This window comes from Manacus candei, unplaced genomic scaffold (genome assembly GCF_025592945.1).
Source record: "Manacus candei isolate 608988 ecotype Guabito, Panama unplaced genomic scaffold, ASM2559294v1 h1tg000037l, whole genome shotgun sequence".
NCBI classification, from domain to species: Eukaryota; Metazoa; Chordata; class Aves; order Passeriformes; family Pipridae; genus Manacus; species Manacus candei.
Genome location: NW_026138085.1, coordinates 10,417,931 through 10,440,953, shown reverse-complemented (window position 1 = coordinate 10,440,953; position 23,023 = coordinate 10,417,931). Strand labels below are relative to the sequence as shown.

Genomic DNA, 23,023 nt, shown 5'->3' with positions numbered 1-23,023 from the left:
AGAAGGTCCTTGGGGCTACTCATGTTGCTAAAGCAAATAGAATTTGACCCAAGAAAAATCACCTGGGAAACTACGTGGATACGAATGTTAACAAGGAGAGGAAAGATTCTCCCAAAGATTCAGACAATTCCAGGTTATTCCTGGGTGAAGAACAGGATCCTAAAAGTAAGTTTAAAGAGTGGTGGCAGTGACCAAACTCTCCTGAGACTGCAAAGATCATTGCTGTCCTGGAAAGCATGAGCTGGAGTTCAGGGCTGCCTTTGAGCCACAAGGTGACAATCAGAAACACTTCTTGAATTCCCACACTGAAAACATAATTCCCTGATTCCTGGTCAGCTGGTGCAAAGGGCTCTTACTGTCCGTAGGGAAAACACCCAAGGACAGCTGAGCTGTGCAGGTCACCCAGCTGTGCCCCAAACTCCTAGCACAAGGAGCAAACACATGGCATTTACAGCTCCTTTCTGCTTCCCAGGGTTTACTGGAGGCCCTGGAAAGCATAAGTCACAGTAGCATAAGTCACAGTAGGCGTAGGAAAAGTGCTCCAGCCATGCCAGGAGAGCAGCACCCTTTCTAACTATACAGGGAGCTGAATCCTCGCTTACAAAGGTGGCATTGGAGGTAGGAAGGGAAATGGAGAGAAAGTGGCTGGAGGCCAGAAAGCAGCAGCCAAGGAGATGGCAATTAGGATGCAGAAGCCGCCAGAGATATGGCATCACCGGAGATTTACTGTGCGTGCACACCTCCCTCTCTGCTCCCAATGTACTCGCTCTTTCTTTCTGTCCATATACATACAGTAAATCTTCGGTGACTCCTTATCTCCCAGCCTGCTTCTAGATCCTAATTGCTATCTATCTCTGTCTGCCTGCCACTTCCAGGTCTCCCAGCCTCTTCTCTTACAGCTCCCAGCCCCCCAGCGGCCTCCCTGGTTTTCCCACTCCCCCCTCCTCTTCCTCTGCCTGCAGAGAGCAGGTTTTTATATGGCCTTGGGATGGACAGCCAAAATTTTCCCTTCTCAACTAAATATTACACCCCAGAACACACAAGACAATGCTCAGCTCAGCAGCACAAGGCAGGTCAAAGCCACAGGACTGCAGCGTGGGAGGATAAGCTTGTCAAAGAGGAGTCCAGCTCCACTCCTGCCCCATCCCTTGGCTTCCCTGCACCACCCAACCACCCTCGCTCCTTCCCTGGGCATCAACTGGCACCGCCAGGGAACACAGAGGGCGCCTTCCGCAAGGCTCAGCATGGCGCTCGCTTGGTTTCATTTTTATTTACTACTATTCTTTACTACTATTTATTTATTCACTCCTATTTTTATTTCACTTTGAACATGCCCAGCTGTGTCATCTTGGTTTTGCTGAAAATGTAAACAAAAAAGCTGCATTCAAATACAGCCTTTCATTGCATGAATACATTTCCCATCCAACACGGCTCCTGTGCTCCCACCCTGAAATTAGAACTTAAAAAGGCAACATCGTCACTGTACATCACATCTATTCCCTGTTCCAATGTTTTCTTTATTCATTCTATTAATTCTTTTTGAAAAACAAACTTATCAAGACTTTTAATAGCTCAGTTTGCTCCGTGCAAAGCAGGAAGAAACAAATAAATATAACTAATTTTATATTCCATAAAGCAACAAACTGGAGTGCCTCTGCTTTTTCCTAACAAAATAACGTGCCTGCTTTTACAGTCTTTGACAGGGAATCAGCCACCAATTTTTTTGTTTTGAGCACCAAGTTCAGTTTTTTTCTTGCGAAATGCAACTTTACTCTAGTGATCTCTACGCCTGAGGTTTTTTGGTTTGGCTTAACAGTAATTATATGGATGTTGAGAAAGGGAAGAACGTTCTTTACACTTCATAATTCTACCGTGCTTCTCTGCTCTCAAAAGAGAAGGAATATTTTCTCTTTCACAGAGAGGACGATCCAAAAGGAAGATACAGAACATACTGTGCAGAAGAAAACATCCCTGAAGAATGCTGCAAACCGCAATGCCAAGGCAGCATTTGTAATTCTGTCTTTGGCTTTTAGCAAGGGAGCAATTAGAGAGGGAAAGAGGAGAGAGAAAAGTGAAAGAGAGAAGAAAGTGAAACAAAAAAAGAAAAAAGTGAAAGAAAAAAGTAGAAAAAAAGGAAAAGGAAAGGAGAAGGAGATGAAGAAGAACAAGGAGAGAAGGGAAGAAGGAGAAAGAAAAAGGTAATAGGAAAAACGAAATGGAGAAGGAAAAGGAAAAAAGGAAAGGGGAAAAAGGAAAGGGGAAAATAGAGAGGGAAAGGGAAAGGGAAAGGGAAAGGGAAAGGGAAAGGGAAAGGGAAAGGGAAAGGGAAAGGGAAAGGGAAAGGGAAAGGGAAAGGGAAAGGGAAAGGGAAAGGGAAAGGGAAAGGGAAAGGGAAAGGGAAAGGGAAAGGGAAAGGGAAAGGGAAAGGGAAGAAAAAAAGAAAAAAGGATAAGAGAAAGAAAAGAGGAGAGATGAAATAGAAGAGACAAGAGAGAAGACAGAAGAGTGAAAAAAAAGTGAAATAGGAAAGAAAAAGAAAAAATAACATAGTGGGGGAAAAGAGAGGGACAATAAGGAGGGGGAGAGGAGAAAGGAGAAAGAAAAAGAAGAGATAGAGAAAGGAGAGGGGACAGGCAGGGGGAGACCCCGCACCGCCCCCCGGGCAAGGGCCACGCTCCCGCAGCGCCCCCGGCCCGTCCCGCTCCGCTCCCGCCGCTCTCCCGGGCGACATCCCGGAGCCGCCGCTCTTCCTCCCGCGGGGAGCCCCGCGACGTAGCGGGCCCCGCGGGCGGGATTTACAGCGCGGAGCCCCCGATGTGAGCCCCGATTCACGGCTCCGACAATGGCACCTCTGAGAGCGGGCGGGGGGAGCCCGCGGGGCGCTCCCGGTGCTGCTCCCTCCTCCCCGAACCCTCCCCGCTCCCGCTGCCCGCGCACCGCCGCTCTCGCACACAGCCGGGATGCAGAGCCGAGCGCGCTCCTAAATTAGCTTTACCATAAATCTTTTAGGCTCTTAAATAAATAAGTAAATAACACTGCTCCCTTTTGCCCTCTTTTCTTTTTTTCTTTTTTTTATTCAGGATGTAACTCTTCATCAGCCTCAAGCCCTTGGACTTGCCTGACAGCGATAACAGGAGACCCGTTGAGTCTGAATTTTAGGGGGTTTGGTTGTTTTTCTTTTTCTCCCAGCAGCGACTTGCTACTTTCAAACTTTGCACGAGGCTTTGGGTTGGTTTGTTTCCCTGCTTTCAAATGACATTATGATTTTAATCAAAACGGACTGGCTTCTGGAGAAGGCCAGAGCAAACTGGGACGGGAGGCAGTTCAGTTGGGCGGTTTACAGCAGTTCAGAAGAAGGTTTTGTAAACAAACATGGCTCAGAGGTAGAAAAGCAAATACAGTGGGTGAAATTTGGCCTCCTCTGAAGGCAATGGCATGGCTCAATGAGGCCAGTATTTTCACATCCACACACAACTTTTCCTCCAGAGAACACAAAACCAACAGAGACGCAGGTAATGGAGAAAACAGCTCCAAAACTGCATTATTATTATTGTTGAAACTAGTTGATGCTGTCAGACAAGAGCAACAGAAACACAAGTGACGACTGAGTACGGGGAGCAAACATCCTAACGGGTTTTCTGGCTAACAGAGTCCTCCTCCACTGCAATCTACCCCGAGCATGGGGCAGCATCACAGCCCCTTAGCCAGCACAGGAGAGCTCCCCCAAGCAAGGTCACAGCCTCCTTCGGTGCTGACCGGGGATCCTGCACACCCAAACCACAGAGGAACCACGGATACAAAGGTTTAGTTTTCTGCTCTCCAGACATTTCACTTGTAAAGCCTGGAGAAAAAAAAAAAAAGTGGAAAATTGGGGAGAACCAGCCAAGGTTGCAGGATTGGGCCATTTGGGGTAAATAAGACAGTAAACTCCCCTAGTCAGTGTCAGTGCTCCTCTGGCCATTTCCATAGGCCATGATTCCAGGGAGGAGCCCAGCACAGAGCCATCCAGGCTGGGCTCCGAGTGGCACCTTTCCCAGCACACACAAGCAGCGCACTGAGCCTCTACACCTGCAGCTCTGTCATACCATGCAGAGGGACACCTGAGTGACAGGAAGAGAAGCTTCTCCCATGAGGAAGAGATGCACACTCTCATTAAAAAGTACAAATTAAAGTCCCTCTGATTGGCTCGAGCCTGTTCCATTTATTTCCCACACCACTAAACTGCACTGAAACACATCACCTGCACGATGCTGTTGGGGAAAGGGCCAAGCCATGAACCCCAAGAGAGCTCACCCCGTGAACAACTCACCAAGGGCATAAAGGGCTCCTGAAGCAAACCCCAGGCCTGACTTTGGACCAGGATAAAGAGAAAAGTGAGGCAAGAACAGCCAAAACTGTGGGCCAGATCCTGCCAGTGCTCGTACACTGTGGGGCCAGCACAGGGAGCTCCAGCAGAGGTGGCCATTCCACTGCTCCTCAAGGCTTTCTGCCAAGGGCTAAGCAAGATGAGCTCAGAGCTGAGGTCTGGGCTCAGCTGACACATGCCTTTGGGACCTTTCAAAATCAGGGAGACCCCTCCAGACAGGGAGAGCTGCCATGTGACGGTTTTTGACGTCGGAGCCATACCCTGTCTACCTTTGTCCCCTCCTTCCTACAGAATGGGAGCATCAGATTTAAAAAAAAAAAAAATCAAAGGGAAAACATTAATAAATAATAATCAAGATCATCTGCAGTTTTAATGATAAGCTATTTAATGAATTATAAAGTACCTATAACTCAAAGTATGAGACTGTACATTGTCAAAACTGGCATTAAAGTGTATGGAGATAATTAGGCAATAATGACCTCCACAGAGGGCTTTTCCTGGGAATTAATGACCAGTCGGGAGGAGCTGATGGCTCAAGGCACAAGCAAGGGCCATTAACCCCAGCTGGTCATTAATACTCAGGAAATGCCCAGCTCTGAGGCCATCATTGTGAGTATATGATAAAATAAAGGGTGAACAATTATGAATTTCTGAATTTTGGAGCTGATGGGAGAAGTGATGCTTGCAGGCACTCAGGTCCATGCCCAACCATCACCCAGCCCTGGTACTCCTGCAACCAGCTGCACTCAGGTGGGCACCCCTGACACAAACCCACTCTGGACCCCCAACACTGGTGTTTGGGGGCTCTGCCAGCACAAACAGAGCCCATGAAACATCCTTGTCACCACAACAAGTAAAAACAAAACATCCTAACAGCAACACAAAACCAGAGGGTTTGTTTCAATCCAAATTTCCAATATCAAACCCTTGTTGCTATTAGCAGTCCCAGATCCCACATCTCAGGCCCGTCTGTCTAAACAGCATGTCAGGTAACATAAGACACTTCTGGGATTATCACAGCCAGACTTAGCCCCTGGAGCAGCCCTGGGCACTACTGCCAGTGAGAACCCAGAGGCAAAACAGCCCACTTTCAGCCCAACCCCACAGGCATCTCTCCCCAAACTCATCATGACTTCAGGGGGACCTGGAGGAAGAGTAGTGTCACCTTCTGCTGGGGCAAAACAAAAGCTGATGCAAAGCTGACCCCCCTGTATGCAGGACTTGCATCCTTCCTGCCACACGTGGCACTGCAGCAGTGGGCTGGCACCAGCCTGGAGCCTCAGCTGGGCATTGGGGACCCTCCCTAGAGCATCAAAACAGAGCCAGACCTCTCCATCCCCAGGAGGGCACGGAAGGATTTGGGGAGACAGTCCCCTGGAATTGATGCCCTGATTCCCCCCTCCCCAGTGTAAACAGAGGGAGGAATTAGCACGGGCTGTTTTGCTGGGTAATGAAGCCCAGCTCCCCGCTGCTCCCAGCCCCGTGTTTCTACTGGTCTCCCTGTCACGCCTCCAACACCCACCAAGGAATGGGGGGGTTCTTGTCCCTGAAACCTCTGAGTCGACATCTCCATTTTCCCCTGGTTGGGGAAGGAGGGGAGGGGAAAGGAGGGGAGGGAAGGGGATGTCCATCCCTCGGCACAGCGCCCACCCCCAGCTGCAATTATCCAGCCTCGTTCTAAATAAACCCGTGGGGGAGTGAAGGGACTTGATTTTCCACTATAGCCCCTCTGGTCATTTATTTACCCCGGTGCCATATTCCTGCACTGAACATGCATAAATGTGCTCGGAGGTGACAACCCCGGAGCATTTTGCCCTGTAGGATCACAGCATATGTAAATTTTCACCTACACAAACAAATCCATGATGGTCGTAAATATTTCCAAATTATTCTCTGCAGCCATCGGCGCTAATCAGGCTGTTTGTGAGAACACAGCAGCGCTGCTTGTTGGCAAAATAAAAGATCCCTAAGTTTCTTACAATCTGGAGAGAAACCCAGAGCAGCTCCTCAGCCACAGCATTTCCTCTTAACTGTTTACAATCGATCAGAAGGAAAAAAATTAAGTATCCCACTGGCAATACGGAGTTTTCAACAATTATACATTAAAACCAGCTATCATTTAGCAAAGGAAAATCACTACATGAGGAAAATTAGTGCTTGTTAGTACGTGTAATATTCAGAATCACAAGTAGAATAAAAGCAGCAATGCAGAAACTGTTATCAGCAGAGAGAAAATTATTCAAGTATGCATTTGAGTAATTCTGCATTTTAATTTAACCCTTTGAAACATTAATCAAACCATGGCTAATTATAGGAATTAAGGAATTAAACGATGGAATCTTCTAAAAGATATTATTTAAAAGGCAGTTTATACAATTACTTGTATAGATGTTTGCTTTAAAGAGGGAAACATTTCTACTGTAATGAAAAGGGTCTTAGAAAATTAAATTAACAAGAGGGGACCAGGCTGATATGAAACTAAATTAGCATCAAATGCAAATTACAGGGTACTTAATGGTAGAAACAGGTGCAGAGCAGGTCCCTAAATGAGATAAATGAATAAAACATCCCTCTGCACAAATGTGGAAGCTGACACAAAGTCAATGATATGAATAATTCAGCAGCCTCAACACTGCTGTTGAGGTCAGCTTTCCTTGACCTTTGAAACAGGAAGTAAAATTCTGTCCAAATTTGAGTGACTGGAAATGCAGCAGTTATTTGTTGGGGGAAAAAAATAAAATTAAATTAAAAAGAAAACAAACAGAAAATCCAGATTAAAAAAAAAAAAAACCAAACACTAAAAATACAAATCCACTGTGAGAATGTATATAATGTATATAAGAGATTTTAGGTCATTGTATGATCTAAGCATGTTCAGAGCTAAATGATTTCATCTTTCAAAAAATAATTTAGTTGTGCTAAAGGGGACATTAATAGAGTCAAAGTCATACTGCAGGCATTAAAGAAATCAAATCATTTATAAGTAGTGGTTCAAAGCTCAGTGATCAGTCATTTTCCTTGCAATAAACTTTTTTAAATAAAGAAACAGGAAGACTTCTTTTCTTGACTTTTTGCCTAAGCTACTCATTTAGTCACTATTGCATTTTAAACATTAAGAAGTCACAATTTAAACTACAGACCACCCTAAAAAACAGTGTGCAGAGAAATACAAGTATGCATGAGCATGAGAGAACCCTTAAAGGAGAAATTATATATATATATGTATTTTATATTGATATGTTAAAATGTAAATAAATCCTAGAAACGAATCCTGTATTCCAAAGAATGAACACCTCTCTCTTTTAGAAAGACAGAAGTCTGTAACAGCGTTCTTAAATCCAGTGAAATATCTCCAAATTTACATCTGTCCAACTAAATGAAGAAGATTTCTGTGCCTTTCCCTATGACAAAATACTCAGCTAGAAGCATAGCTCATATTATTTCTGAATAGATGTATGGTACTAATTTTAAACTGAATTTGGCACTGAAACAGACTAATAAGGTATGACAAATAACTAATTTCTCCAAGCTGGAAGAAAGGAAAAACGTCACCCCTGCAGCTCATCTTCTAGGGCAACAATAGATGTAAGATAACAGAAGTTATCTCTGCTCTCTTTTGTTGCATTAATCTCTCTTCACCTGCTTACTTGTCATCTGCAAAATAGGTCTGATATACAGTTATTTGGTAGCAGGGGGTTAATTTTCTTTTCTCTGCTTTAGTCAGGTGAAGCCGGGGGGGTGGAAAGGGACTGCAGGGTGCACCTCTGCCTCCACAAAGTTTGGTGAGGAGTTAAGGCAAGCTCAGGCAGCAGCCACCCTGCAGATGCATATTAATGAGGTAAACAAAAAACCAGCCCTGATATTGCATAATCCCGTGAGACAAACCTGGCACCGGCAGTTTGGGGGTTAGTTCACGGCTCTGCTCAGAGCCGAGTTTCTGCGCGAAGTGGCTCCTCCAAACGCCGGCTCTGAGAATCCAGCTGGTTCTCATTTCCAAACAACCAGTTTCTCTATCCCCAAGTGCTAAAGAAAATAATCCCAGCAATCCATGACTACACGCTTTCACAGGGACAGCAGTGAGAATTTGATTGTAGAGATAATTAAAGTCATTCCTGAAACTTCCAAGGAAAAGAAGCAGGGGGGGAGAGGAGAGGGCCAACAGGGACAATGATGCTCATGTTTAAATTGAACTAAGCAACCAGTATGTTTTGGAGAAGTGGGGACACACACACTATTTTTGGGAAATTTGTTTTCCTGAAAATTCTCTCTCCTTCACTCTAACAGTTACAATATTTGCAAAGAAAATGTAGTAGACTGTGGCAAGTAGGAAGATTAGAGTGAGGTTTGGAGCCTGGATGTTCCTAATCTGGCAAGAGTATCCAGAGGGAAATGCTTTTGCATTCTGGTAAACTTGAATAAAATTATGTACAGCCACTTCGATTAGAAGGGCTTAAAGGGAAATGATACCATAAAAGCAATAAAACCCACTGCTATCTGCTTCAAACATTGAAAACATCTTTTTAAAATTAATGTTTCCTGCAGCCCTACCATGAGTGAGGTCTGAAATAATTTTAATATTAACAACACTCAGAAGCAGGTCAATCTAGAGCCAATCATGTGACTGCATTAGCGCTCTATATCTTTCCAAAACAGTGGAGTAATTTACACCACTCCAGCTGGTGTAAATCAGCAGGGTGTCCCTGGCATCAGGAGAGCTGGGAAGCACTGGCCTCACTAAAAAATAATCACAATGATGATGATGAAGAGAAAAGAGAAAAAAAAAAAGAAAAAAAAAAAAACAGAACAAAAACCAACAACAAAACCAAAAAAAGCCTTGCTCCCAGCAAAGCTAAATGGTACCACCCCGTGTCACACGTCTGCTCTGACCCTCGTCATCCCGAAATCGGTGTGAAATTCAGAGATGGAGAGAAAGAGTTTAAAGCACTTGTAATCTCTCCGTCTGCACTATCTGCCTTGAGCAGGAAGGAGGGATCCGCTCAATGAGAGCTATTCAGGGCCTCTCAATTAACCTGATTAGTTCAGCACGCTGCTCTCATGAATGACACCTTATCTTGGAAATGAAGGAAAAAAACTTCCTTCCTTCTGGAGATACAGGCGGCCCCCAAAGCCAGTGCAGCGGCGCCCATCGGCCGCCTCCCCAGCTCCCCGGGGAGCTGCTTTTGGGGTGGCAGGGCCAGGCAGCCCAGGTGGCCCAAGCAGGGAGGGGGTCCCCCTCTTTCAGACCCAACCAGGCACATGATGGGATTTGCTGCCATGGTTAACCCTTCCAGCGCTGTGCAGAGCCCGGCCGGGGGCTGCCGGCAGGTGAACCCCCCGGGAACGCTGCCTTGGGTAAGAGTGTTGTAGTCTGGAACTTGTTTCGTATGTGACAGATTAATGAGCGATAACTGGGTTACCATGGCAAAAAGCATTCCCAAAATTCTCTTTTGTTTCCCTGAGAACAGTCTCCCTATTTTTTTTTTCCTCCAAATCATGCCACTTTACAACAACAGAAATATTAACCGTCAGCGTGTTATTCTTTAAAGTGCGTACGGCTGCGGATGTCAACGAAGCTGACTGTTAAATACCAGCTCCAAGAATTAATCAGGGAACATAGGTGTCTCAGTTACAATTATAATACTGAAAACTCAAATTTATGAATGCCCAGCCAACTTTGAAGACATTTATTAGAGAAATTCCGAAGACTTCGAAAGTATTAATGTACTAATGACAAATTAAGGCATGATATATTAATGTTCTTATAATTTGTGACAAATTAAGTCACCATTGTCAGAGCAGGGCAATCCTTCAGAAAAAAAAAGTTCCTCTCTCCTGCCACACGGTACACTACAGACAATTTATGTACACATAATGGGGTTCAGCAAGAAGTTTTCCTCCCACACCACAGTACAGTTTATTCCGTTGTTCAGAATGCCACAGCTATTATGGAACTCACAGGATTTTTAAAAAAAAGAAGGTAGATGTAGCCTGTCTTGCCTAAACAGCTATGTAGGGTAAAGATTCCTTCGCTGTGCATCCCTCGCTCAGCAGCATCGGAGCCCAGCAGGGCCCAGTAACACCAGACCATGGTGCCAATGGGAAATCAAGACCCAGAGATAAGGAAAAAAACAAGTTTTACAGAGCTGCTTTTTGAACATAAACCCCAGTTTGTGAAACAAATTCTACCCTAGACTCCAGAAAAGTCCAAAGCACTCCTTTGTAATGCAGCCTGACTTCCTCATTTTAATTTAAAAAGGGGCAAATCCTGATCTGAGCTGCCAGGCAGCTGTCACAGAACATCTGCAGGTCCTTTCCTTCTCCTGCCTGCATAACCCCCAGTAAGATGTGGCGTGAGGTGTGCTCCTGTCTGCAGCCAAATTCCAGCTCATGAAGGACTGTACCAGCAACATGGAGGTACGTGGAGCAGCCGGGAGGAGATGCTGCCATCAGATCTTAATAGCTCTGAGTGTGGCTAATTTTATTCTTCTTTTAGAGTAAAGAACGTTCTAATGAATACTGAATACGTTTCTCCTCTCCTCGTGTCATCCTTCTACAAAATTTGAACTAGGTAAAGTGGTTTTTAACATCCACTTATCAAAGTGACTTAACATCTGGGAAGTCAGCCAATGGTTATGTAGTGATGCAGATGCCAAAAAATCCAACTGAAAGATTATATTGAGGGAGTTTACAGAAAAGACCTGACTCAGTTGGGTGGAAGTGGATGGTTATCCTGGTCAGGAAAACCTCACAGTCTCACATGCAAAATCATGGGGAAAAATTAAGGAAAATTATTGTGTTTTAAATACCTAATTTTTAACCCATTGTAGACACCGGCTGTATCCTGCACCGATAACTTTTTCCAAAGGGAAATTTAGGAATCAACAGGTGAATAGTTTGTCAAAGTCCAAAAGAAGATGAACAGGAAATGATTTTCTGTCTCTGACAGTCATTGAGACAACACTAAGAGGGAGATAATTTTTTGACAGCTAGGCTCTCACAGTGGGATTTCAAGTCTTTCTAACATTTAGTTATATAAAATTAATCCTTTCCAGGGTCACAGTCATAACACTTAAAAGTGTCTTTTTTAATTTTTGTATTAAATCTTTGAAAAAAAATGACCTAAACATTCAGCTCATTGAATGATGCAATTAGCTGAAACAGTTTGCAACTCTGATAAGAAAGTCAAGGTGAGAGGAGCACCAAGAAAACTCAAGTGTCAAGCAAGCCTGTAGGATCCTGGTACTATGTTGTTGTAACATAGCTTTTTTTTTTTTTTGCAACCCCATTTTCCATCTCTTTCTAGCCCAGCGTGGCACTGGAAGAGTTAAAGAAAACAAAAAAAGAACAACTGAGTGTACAGGGTAGGATTTACTGGCATTTACTTTTAATTCTATGGTCCTTTGCTCTGTGGCTTATCAGCCCTATGTCAGCCCTTTTTCCTCCTTTATATTTCATGAGGGGACCCACATGCTGGTACTGAGAGACAGAGCCCAAGTGTCTGTAAGCTTTTTGTCAGGTAAAAAGAGAAAAAAAAAGGAAAGGAACAAGAGGAAAAGCAAAGCTAAGAGGCATCTATTAGATGTCACTAGGCTTTTGTATTCATGTCAATGATTCAGGATTAGAGTATTTGAAATAATCTTATTGAGAGAACTCAAAAGCCCCACAAAGGGAAAGCCTGCTCGGTAGCATATGGCAGAGCAGCAGACAATATCTTATTAAGGATGTGTTAGCTAACACCATTACTTTTTATATTACATTACTGAACTATTGTGCCTCAGCCGGTTAGCGAGATGCCATAGTTGTGGAATTCCAGATTGGACGTTACTGTGTTGTTACAAAACCAAAAAGATTTGGCCCAGTGTCCTGGCACAGAGGGGGGTGGCAGTGGGATGCTGCTCCCTCACCCCTCCCCAGGCCCCTGGAGGGGGGACCCAGTAAAGGGGAAACGATGTCCCCAAGCGAACTGGTGGCCACTCTCCCAGTGTGTGACACCACCACCCAGTGCCCATCCACCCTGCCCACCTCACTCCCCCCATGCTCAGGTCACCCCCTTTCAGGGCTGGCTGGGAAAAACAGGGGGTACAGAGGGCACTTTCTGCTCTATCTCCAAGAAAAAATTCCAAACTATTGCCAAACTCAGCTTCTTGTCAGATGAAGGGAATTTAATTTTGTTATACTGAATGCTGTTAGTCTAAAAATCTTTCTTTGCTCTTGGACAAAAGCTTGTAATTGGAGAAACAGCTCTTTTTAAAGTTATCTTCATCTGCCTACACCTTTAGAGGCAGCAAGAACCCAAAGACAAAACAGTACTGTTCATAGCATCTCAACGATTGCACTGAAAGGCTCTATATCTGGGTCACCTTACTACTGTCCAGTATATAATTTCAGTGACTTGATATCAAGCCTTTTAGTAACTGATTTCATATAATTCACATATTAACAGCACCAGAAAATTTGTATTCACATTTCCTATATCCACACGCTCTTTTTGAAAAGCAGGTAGAGAATAATTCGTTCCATTAAAAAAAAAAAAAAAAACAAACCTCTAAAATACTGTCCTTAGCAAAAAAGTAAACATCCAGTTGATACAGTAATATATTCTGATCACAAACTACCTATGCAAAACTGCTAATGTGACACACTGGGAACTTTGTATGGCTTTTCTGTACTTTTCCAGAAGAGTCACAGAAAAAAACCCATGATGCTACGGGGAAAAAGAAAAATTCATACCAGCATTTCCCACTACTACTAGAGAGACTTGCTGCTCTCTGAGGACAGCATTAAAGCCATTTCTAGAAAGTTATCTCGGTCATGATTTGCACAGTAACCTACAAGTGTTTCTTACTCTCTTTTAACCTTATTAGTTAGATGTTGTATTAAAATTAAATACTTCCAGCAGGCAGAAGTGCCTTTGAATTTAACACAGTTGTTTTTGTAGATGTGGTCAATTACTTACAAGAATACATTTTGGTGGCTGGGACACGCAAACGTTTATGACTACTCTCAAGAAGAAAACTACACAGACACCTCAGTGTCTGCAGGATAAGTATGGATTTTGTTTTTACCCAATAAACGCTGGGATAGAGCTGAGATACATTTTTCATGTTCAGAAGAATTTTAGCTAATCTGCATTAAAACTGAGGATGATCTTTGCAAAATCATTTCGCTATCGCTCTTATTCATGTATGCATTCCCACTGTGACAGCAAATATGGAAATAAATCAGGTGCTAGGATGGAACGGGAAATGTATCCACTCCAGAAACTATGTGCGTATATATATGCATATGAGAAAGAGCCAGTGTTTTTTTCCCCCCAAAAAAATTCCCTCTCTTGAGAGAGGACTGGCACTGAGCTGCATAGAGCCAGGGAGCCCACTGAGTTGAGCACATCCTCCCTGCTGCAGGACATGCTTTGAAGTAAGAGTTCATAATAAGAAATTGATAGATATGAGTAGCATATTTGAAGTTTTGTGATGAGAAACAAAGGGATGGATCTCCCTGCCAGGCCCTGGGCACCTCCTGGGACCAGACTGGTTCACTTGGAGCTTTCTTGGTACTGCAGGTACTGCAGGTCACTGCAGAGAGCCAAACAAACTTTTTAAAGCACCCCTAACCTTGGATGCCCAAATCCTGTATCCAGAGCAGCAGAGTCATCCACAAGGTCTCAGTTAGACCTCAGGGTACTCCTCTGCACAAGCAAACCCACAGGATCTTCAGGACGGACTTTGAGGACTAAGACAAACCAGTGCAGTCTCCTAAAATTGTTAATCCTTGCTGACCAAGGCTGAGATTTTCCAAAAGAGCCCAAGGGACTTACTGACCTGTTGGCAGCCAGCTCTGGACACAGTAGGTGAAGAATGGCTCAGCCCTGGCTCACCATCCACCCACAACATGGAAGATTCCTATGGACATGGACATGCTGACCTTGGGGGCTCAGGGCAGCAGGTCCAGCACATCCCAGGTGCACACTCAGGCCACAACTGGCCAAGCCCAAACAGGCTGTGGATGAGCATTAATAGTCAAATGCCAAAAGCAATAGACTAGTCTTGTCTTCAAATTCCCCTCATCCCAGGACATTCAACACAAGCTTTTTATTCTCCACAGAAAAAACTCAATTTTTAGGCTGCATCAGGAGAATCATTTCTCTTCAGGAATGGGATCATCTACCTACTTAAAGACTAGAGAGCATCTAGCACAATGAGCCTTCTTTTGTGATAAAAGCCGCTGTTATATCACTGTGATATTAAATAGTAATAATCAGGCATAAGATCGCAACTAAAGCCCAGAACACTAGCTTGCAGATTCAAAAGGCATCACTGAGAGAAGCAAGTAACTGTTAGTGTGAAATGTTTGCAGTGAAACCCACATCCACATAACACTTGCCTGGTTTGGGGGTTAATAACAAACTGAAAACTTAGAAGAGGTTTGCTGAGAAAATCACAAACTTTCTGAGTGAAGCTCAGTCCAAATTAAGGTTTCGCATAATACTTTTAAGGTCATACAAAAACTCTTATACTTGGAGGTGGAGGGAAGAGAAATCAAACAAACAATAAGCAGAAGCTGTTTTGACCCTGACCAAGTTCATTTGGCCCCAAGAGCAAAATAAAGGAATTTAGAAGCAACAGTGATGTGTGCCAAACCCAATAGGCTGAAACCAAGAGATTTTTGCAATAATCCTTGCAAAGTTACCCCCAGCTCTAATGATTTCATCACCAGAAAGAGGACTAACACCACAGGAGGAACACTGGTAGAGGGGCAAACATACACCGCAGAATCTCTGTGTGAGAAGCATCTACTGATCAGAGTCTCCCATTTGTCTCACAGCAGCTCAAAATGCCTTTGGTTGCCTAAGTCATGTGGGAAATGTTTTGGGTAATGCTTCTCAGCTGCATCAATCACAACCAAATCCTTGAGTATGCGTGTTTTGGTCCCTCCCCTCTCAGAAATGTAAGAGTTCACAGGCTCCAGGAGCTCGCATGAAGCGCTCGAGGCCAACTTCTGCCTCTCTGAACACCCTGCTCAGAGGCCCAGAGGGTTTAGGCAGCGCAGCCTTAAAAGACAGCCTGGGAGACATCTCTGTGCAGTGCTGGGGGTATTCCTCTGTCATCCAGCTTCTGCTCCTCCAACTCCCTCCCTGCTGTATCAGTAACTCCCATCTGGTTCTGGAAGGGGCACAGCAATGCAGGGGGCACTTTCCAGTACAAGATTACGGAAAACAGCCAAATATTTAGGCCCAGAAACGTTTTTCACCTAAGTCTTGAGATCTATCAAAGCACACCATGCCTGCCCTCCTGCTCCTCCTGTGTGCAAAGCCCACCCAATGAAGCAGGACAGATGGGACCCCCAGGCTCCTGCAGCTCCATACCTCGTATAAGCAAGGGGAGAGCAGCACACACACCTTCCCCTGACCCCATACAGCCAGGCTGTGGTACTGATATGACCAGGACAGGGCAGGAACTGGGACTCCTGCAAAGGAACCCCTGCCAAAACACCTGGCATCTCTTGTCACTTTTCTCTGTCACCAATGATATGACAAGCCCACATCCCTGTAGTTTGGTGGGGATCAGCTACAGCACTGATGCCATTCCCTGCAGCAAAGAAATCCTCAGCAGCTACGTCCCAAGCAAAACCCACCTCATTCCCTTGCCAGCACCTCTCCTGAAGCTGGCAGGCTCTGCCTGCGTCTCCATCACTCTCCCTCCAGGCATGGAAAGCTACTGCAAAATTCATTAAATCACCACATCTGCCTAACCAGTGTATCTGTGGGAAGGATATAGGGAGTGTGACACAGTCCACTGTATCACTGTATCACTTTTTCACCTTCCTGGTATTTAGGATAAAAAGATGATCAGGCCTGTAAAATACAATCCACTACGTGATGACTTGTAAAGCGGTAAAACAGAGACATTGACTTTTCATGTCATTGCACAGTGAAATCCTACCCACAAACATAAAGTTTTTCAGGTTAAAGGCTGAAAGATTTCAAAACCATCTGTAGGTAAGTTGGCTCCCTCCACAGCCACCGAAGTTGGATGTGCTGGGGAGAGCCCAGCCAAGCATCCTGTACAGCAGGTGTTGGAAGCACACAGGCCTTTCAGACACTGGTAGCAGATCATGCATTAAAACACACTTTGGTGTCATCTGATAATAAGGCAGACAAAATATTACAGCCTCCAATCCACAAGTTCCCCCCCCCTCGCTTCATGGACAAGAACTCTGGTGGAACTGGAAAGGTATAAACATTTTCAAAGACAGAGGAACCTCATTGCTCCAAAACTGCACTTGAAACAGCACACGAAGAACTTCAGCATATTGCCAGAGCAGGGCCAGAAGAGACCTTGGCCATCCCCATGGTGTCCCGCCCCTGGAGGGCACACAGTGTCACCCAGGGGAGCTCTAGCACACAGCCCCTTGGCTAAAGATTGTCTATCCAAAAGACAGTGGCCAGATTTCTTAAGTAGGTCTTGTCTGTATTGGTAAATCTCAGCAAAGACAATTCCAGGTCACTGTCATCAGCCTGCTCAAGTATTCTGGGAAGAAGGAAAACTGGGGATGAATCAGCAATTGCCAATCAGGCTGTTTTCAGCCCTTTTTCCATGCAATGTCACAAGTTGGAGGTATAGGATATATATGGTGTATATATATTTTCTGCCACTATATTTGGGGTTGCAGTGGTTATTCCTATTTTATCAGTCAGTAGGATTCCTATTTACTGGATGCAGCCATAAAAGGTAAAGAAGCCCCAGCAGGCACTGGTAACACCATTAAATATCAGTCCTGACAATGGTAAAAGGGGTTTAAAAGTTTGGAACAGTGTGTCGAGAGAGGAGTCTCTTTCCTGAACCAAGGAATAACATAAAGCCCCACTTTCTCCCCTATGTGACTTTTGTCATTATCATCTTTTCTGATTCTTACAAAGCAAACCTAATTAGGAAGCTCTCTCATTAGTCTTCCAGAAAAATTAGCACAGCTTATGCTAATTACTCCTGTAAAATTTAATAAACTCGTTGAAATGGGAATAGTCTAATGAGGTTTTATTTATTGAACTAAGATAACTGTAAGGAAAAAGGTTAGGACACCAGGATATCCAGAGTGGTAATAAAACTACAATTTATTCAATTTCTTCACAGGAATTTTATTGCGAACCTTTTAAATTCAAATATGAGTTACAATTTGAAAGTTAAATCAATCTAGAATTTAATTTAATAACAGGAAGTGCTCTGTGTTTTCTTTAAGTGTGATTACAATACAGCCCTGCCACTGCACTCGTAGGAGGAATTGTGCATTTGTATTGTGACAATAATACCCCTTTTAAAATGAGTTCCTGTTCATCAGATCTTCATCTCAACACATGTAACTCGATTAGCAATAAAATATACAGGCTATGCTAAGAAGATGATACAGACACACACAGATTTCCAAGAAACTTCCTTGGAATTACTGCTCTATAAGTATTTAGATCACTATATGAGTATAAATTTCTTTAGGTCCCTTTCACTGCTGTATCTGCTGATACTATAATAGAGCAAAATATAGAACAATTTTATAAAGGATAAAGTCATATCCTGCTTCAAACACAGTTACATACTTTTTTTTAAAATCCCACATTTTGATTAAATAGAAATACATGATTCACTTTTCATGTATATCCAGTGTTTGAAAAAGAATACAACACATGTAACTTTGAAGTTGCCAAACAGCCTCTTCTCCAAGTTCACCACACCACCACAAAGCCAGAGCCCTCCCTATCCCAAGTCTCTCTAACCTCATCAAAGAGAATTAATCAATCCAAAATAGTATTCCAACTTGTCAGAAGAGGATAGCATTTCCATGTAAGTACATAAGTCAAAAATCCCATGGATAGATTCTATGTCAAATTCTATGTTAGGTCAGAGTCTGTGGATTCACAGGATTTGAGGCAAGAGTTAGATTAAATCCATAGGCAAAGACTTTATCGGAGCGTAAGGCATGTGGGAGTGCTTTAGCCCAAATGGTAAATGAATTCTCTAAGCTCAATGCAAATAAAAATATCTAAATATGGTTTTGCATATCAATTGACATAATAGTTAAAAACTGTGTGCGTGGAGAAGTGACAATGGAGTACAACCAAACACATGGTCTGGCTTGTGCAGGCATTTTAATCATAGAACAATTTTAAAGGACTCGTTTTAAGGTAAAAAGGCTCCACATAGATCACTTCATCCTTTCCAAACCAAAGGGGAGAAAAAAAATGAATAGGATAAATGTCACAAGAAACATCACTAAAACCACTAACTGTATAAAGCACATACTTACTTGGCCTAAATTGTTTGAACTAGCCCTGGCCAAGAAAAGGTTTTAAGTACCCTACTGGGACAGATGCGAAGCGGCAACAATAGAAGCCACACTAATGCAATCCAGGTAACACAATCCTGTTTCAAAAACACGGGGAGGGCTAATTACAGCACTGCTGAGTCAAATTTCTTATACCATTGCAACCCACAGGAACAGGTCAAAATCAAGTGTTATTCAAACCACAGTCATATCAACCTTCTGTATCAAAGTCACAATTTAAAAACCAAGTGAAGAACTTAAAAGCTTAACCCGTTCACAAGCCAAGCACGGTTCAGTGCGGGTGGTGAGGTAGGGTTTGTATTATCAGCTTTAAATTATGTTTAGCTTGCATTTCAAAAAGAAACTTCAAAATTGGTACCTATTGCATCAATTTATGTAAAGACCGAGAAATGGATCACTGCTAGAAAGCTAAAGCTGGTTTTTTCCTGTACCTGTTTTCTTCATTTTGCAGGAAACATATAACAGAAAGCATCCCTGGCTTTCAAAATTTAAAATGATTTGCAACTAGCAGTTTTGCATACTAGATAGTTAAACAAAATATTTCTGTAAACCTGCCATTAGCATCTTAACATCTCACTTTCCAGTACAATGAAAAATTCATGTGAATTTTGTAGCTTTCATGTCACTCAAAATGCCACTCTAACACCATGTTTATAGTGTTCAACTCTGCAGCACGCTTATAAAACACAGCTCTATATAGATTTCACTGGGGGGTTTTCCCCCCACACACTTTCCCTGGTATTACCTAACGCTCAGAGGAGATGAAAATATGCCCAGTTAAAATAAATAGAGATATCTTCTGAGATTTAAACATTCTCGGGATTACTTCTTACAGCTAATCAAAACATCTGCTATAAGCTTCCAATATATGCACTTTCTTACCACATTCAACCAAGAACTGTAAGACTGGGAGCTGGGAGGAGCACAAGGCTCTGCGATGCCCCTGGACTGCTCTCCATGGGGGGCACCCAACACATCAAACCCCCCTCACTTTCTTTCATAAAATGGATGAATGGGCATGGAAGATACTTCAAATTTAATATAGCAAACATAACGGAGACAAGAATGCAAGGAGAAGCCCCCTGCTCTGTGCTCTCACCCCTGTATGTTTAGGTAGTTCCCTTCAGGGTCCCTCTATTCACAGATCAGCTCAAGGGTGTTCCTCTCCCCAGCTGATGACAGACACTTTCAGTGCTTCATGGCCATTTAACTCCTCTAGAGTAATGCTGCATAATAACCTGGTTATCACACACGGCTTTGTACAACGCATTTGGACAATTAAAAGGTAAAAATGGCTCTTTGGCTACCATTTTGCATAATTTGCAAGCACAGAAACTACATGTGGCTCGGAACAACTGAAATAGATGTTATTGTACTACAATGATTTACTCAGTGATGTCAGATTAGCAATATGGATCTGTTTAAAAACAGAATAATTAAGACAGGCAAAAATGAATTAATCAACTGACAATACAGTCAAAATAGTATTCCAACCAAAGAAAATAAGAGGAGGGAAAAAACCCTTACATTGCAGATCTATTTTCTTAACTGTTTTTATGCATAAATAAAAGCCTTAAAATGTAGATGGATTGCATCCAACAGAACTACAGTAGCTAAGTGATAATGATTCAAACATTTTTCAAATAAAAGTTAAATATTTATAAGCATCCAACCACATTTCATAAATCACAAACTATTATTATTTTATTCCTGAAGCTTCCCTGGCATAGCATGTGAATTGAGTCACAGAAAGTCAGAAAGAAAAATCTCCTCTTTATGCACATGAATCAGCTACAAGAGCTGGAGCCCTCCACAGAGCAGGGTGCTCTGTTATCCCTACGTTATCCTGCATATGGTCCTTCCAAGGCAATCCCAATTGCAAAGCACAACTAATTCGGTATCAAAAACAAAATTTCATCCGTATATACTCCTAATTCTTCCCCATTAGCAACACAGGGCAGGTGTTTCATTATAATGAGGAGAGGGAGAAAAAAAAATGGAAGGAAACAATAGCAGTCCTTACCTGTCAATTATCACTGGATCTGATGGAGTCTCATTTCTGTTGCCACAGCTTTTCTTGTCACAACAGCGGCTACAGAGCAAAAGCGAAAGGATTTAGTGCGACCATTACACTGTAAAATCATCATTACGAACATGGTAGGTTCAAATTGCCGGGTAGAGTTACCGCGCCGGCCCTGCCTGGAAATCAGTCAAATGTAGTGGGTCACATATGGGTTAATTACTATGTTTAACTTCTTGCACAGCTGGTTAGCAATGGAAAATATAAAAAGAGAGGGGTTTTGCCCCCTTCACAAATAATAATTCAAGGATCGCCCAAAACAGGGAGACCTGCCTATTTGCAGCCTCTTTTCCATAGGGTTTAACAGTTGTCCCGCATATGCTGGCACACAAAATAAAGCAGATTTTTCCCTGCTGAGCCTGGTTTTTACATTTGCTTAACGCTTATGTTACACATCCACAAGATATTCCTGCTTCTACACAGCTCTCAGCTACTGGGAAACCCCCCCGCCCCGAACTGCAAAAGCACAATTATTCTCCCTCTAAGAAACACTGGTGTTAATGGGGGAGCTGAAATGCAAGAGCCGTCAGCAGCAGCTTTTTATGCTCGAGCGTGCCTGTTTCCCCAAGTTTTCCGAGCATGTTAATGATCACTAATGCCATGGAGAGCACTGCTCCGGCGGCTGGTGCCCTGCGTCAGGTCAGAGACAAAGCAGGCATGTGAAATATAAGCTCCGTCTCCCAAAGCGCTGCTCCATGGCTGACCTCAAGGCTGGGATTCTTTTGAACTAAGGTGGCTCATTGTTTCCTAAGAGAAGTTAAATTGTTGTTTGTGATGATTCCTTGTCAGGGGTTATTGTCTGTAAGGAGCCATAAATATATTGCAGGTAAGTTCATAGGCAATATACACGTTTATGCTCAGGGTGGGAATCCCTCCTGGTGCATGTAGGGCTCTGGCTGAGGGCTGTCCTGCTCTCCCCACCAGAGGAAGTCCCATCTTTACCCACAAGACCAAGTCCCAGCTAAAAAGTTGAACAAAGCCTTCAGCTTTCACCCACCCACCCGCTCCAGGGAGGAAACACTCATCTTGCAAGGAAAGCTCCTGTTTGTGCTGTCCCTTAACAGAAAATCCCTCACTGAAGTCAAGGCTTCAAAGAACTAAAAAAATAAAAAAATAAAAAATCAAGAAGCTCCTGACCTTCCCAAGCACTTCTTGGTCCCCCAGAACCTGCTGGATGAAGCCTGGGCAGCTTCTGTAGGGTGAGGGCTGCAGGGACCCCATCCCATGGTGGCACCAACTGACAGGCAGCGAGGACCACCCCGGCTTCTCTCCCTGGCCAGACCTGAGCACATCTCTCTGTTCAATAAACTTTCTGGTAAACCTCAACCACACACAACCAAGTCTTTGGAAACCACCAAGCTTGTTCCCAAAGGCAGCCCAGGGACCCGCACATCGCCCGTATTTCAGCAGCTGTCAGGAGCGACCACTGCTCACTCTCCCTCTTAGATGAACTATTTTCCTTTCCCCAGAAGGTGGAAGAACATCAGGGCAGGAAGAAGCCCTCAGAAATGCCACACTATATAAATAGCCCTATTGGGAGTATGACAAAGGTTCTCTTGTGTTGCTGAACAATAGAGTGAATAATATACAGTTACCCACCAAGATTAGCAATAAAGCAACTAACCACACTAAAGATAACAAAAAAGGGGCCTTTTACAAAAACAGCCTGTTTAAACATGGTTTAAAAAAAAATAATAATTTTGTTTTCAAAGAGAGGAAAATACATAATTCTTTTCACCGCAAAAAGCTTCAAGGCAACTATTCAGGGCTGAAACTTTTCACAGTTAACACATGTGCGGTATCTTCATTTCGGTGGAAGTTACATTGTTTGGCATTGCCAAAAAAAACTGCTTAATTTTACAGCACAATACCACAATTGATCCACCAGAAAATGCAAGAGCCTTGGCACTCTGAAAGTATTAAAATTTAGGAAAGAATAAAATATGCTGTAGGTAAATAGTCATGTGGACGTTTGGGGGCTTTTTTGCCTATAAAAGGACTTGCCATTGGAGCGCAGCTAGAATGTGTGGGGTGAGAAAATTTACCCACAAACAAGGCAATAAAAACTGCTAATCATTTTTAAATGATTAAAATGTAATTAGAAACAGAGTTGGCACAAGTTAAGACAATGCAGTTCTTGTGACTGAAGCGAATCAGGGCTAGTCCTGACATTCTCCCAGCAGACTGGAGGGATAGAAATTGCCACATTTACTCAGGCAAGCAAAGGTTCCCAGGCTCCCAGC

At 43.4% G+C, this 23,023-nt stretch overlaps 2 protein-coding genes across 9 annotated transcripts in view; both read right to left on the bottom strand.

The window, feature by feature from the left end:
- LOC127473973 (ovoinhibitor-like) overlaps nt 1-23,023 on the bottom strand; it is a 225,811-nt gene that overhangs the window by 40,577 nt on the left and 162,211 nt on the right. The window lies entirely within an intron of this gene.
- The window catches only part of EBF1 (EBF transcription factor 1), a 272,964-nt gene that overhangs the window by 232,954 nt on the left and 16,987 nt on the right, over nt 1-23,023 (bottom strand). For all 8 annotated transcript variants that reach the window (XM_051794241.1, XM_051794242.1, XM_051794243.1 and 5 more), the window contains exon 6: nt 20,724-20,792. In XM_051794241.1, the coding sequence (XP_051650201.1) occupies nt 20,724-20,792 (69 nt within the window). The remainder of the gene's footprint in view (nt 1-20,723; nt 20,793-23,023) is intronic.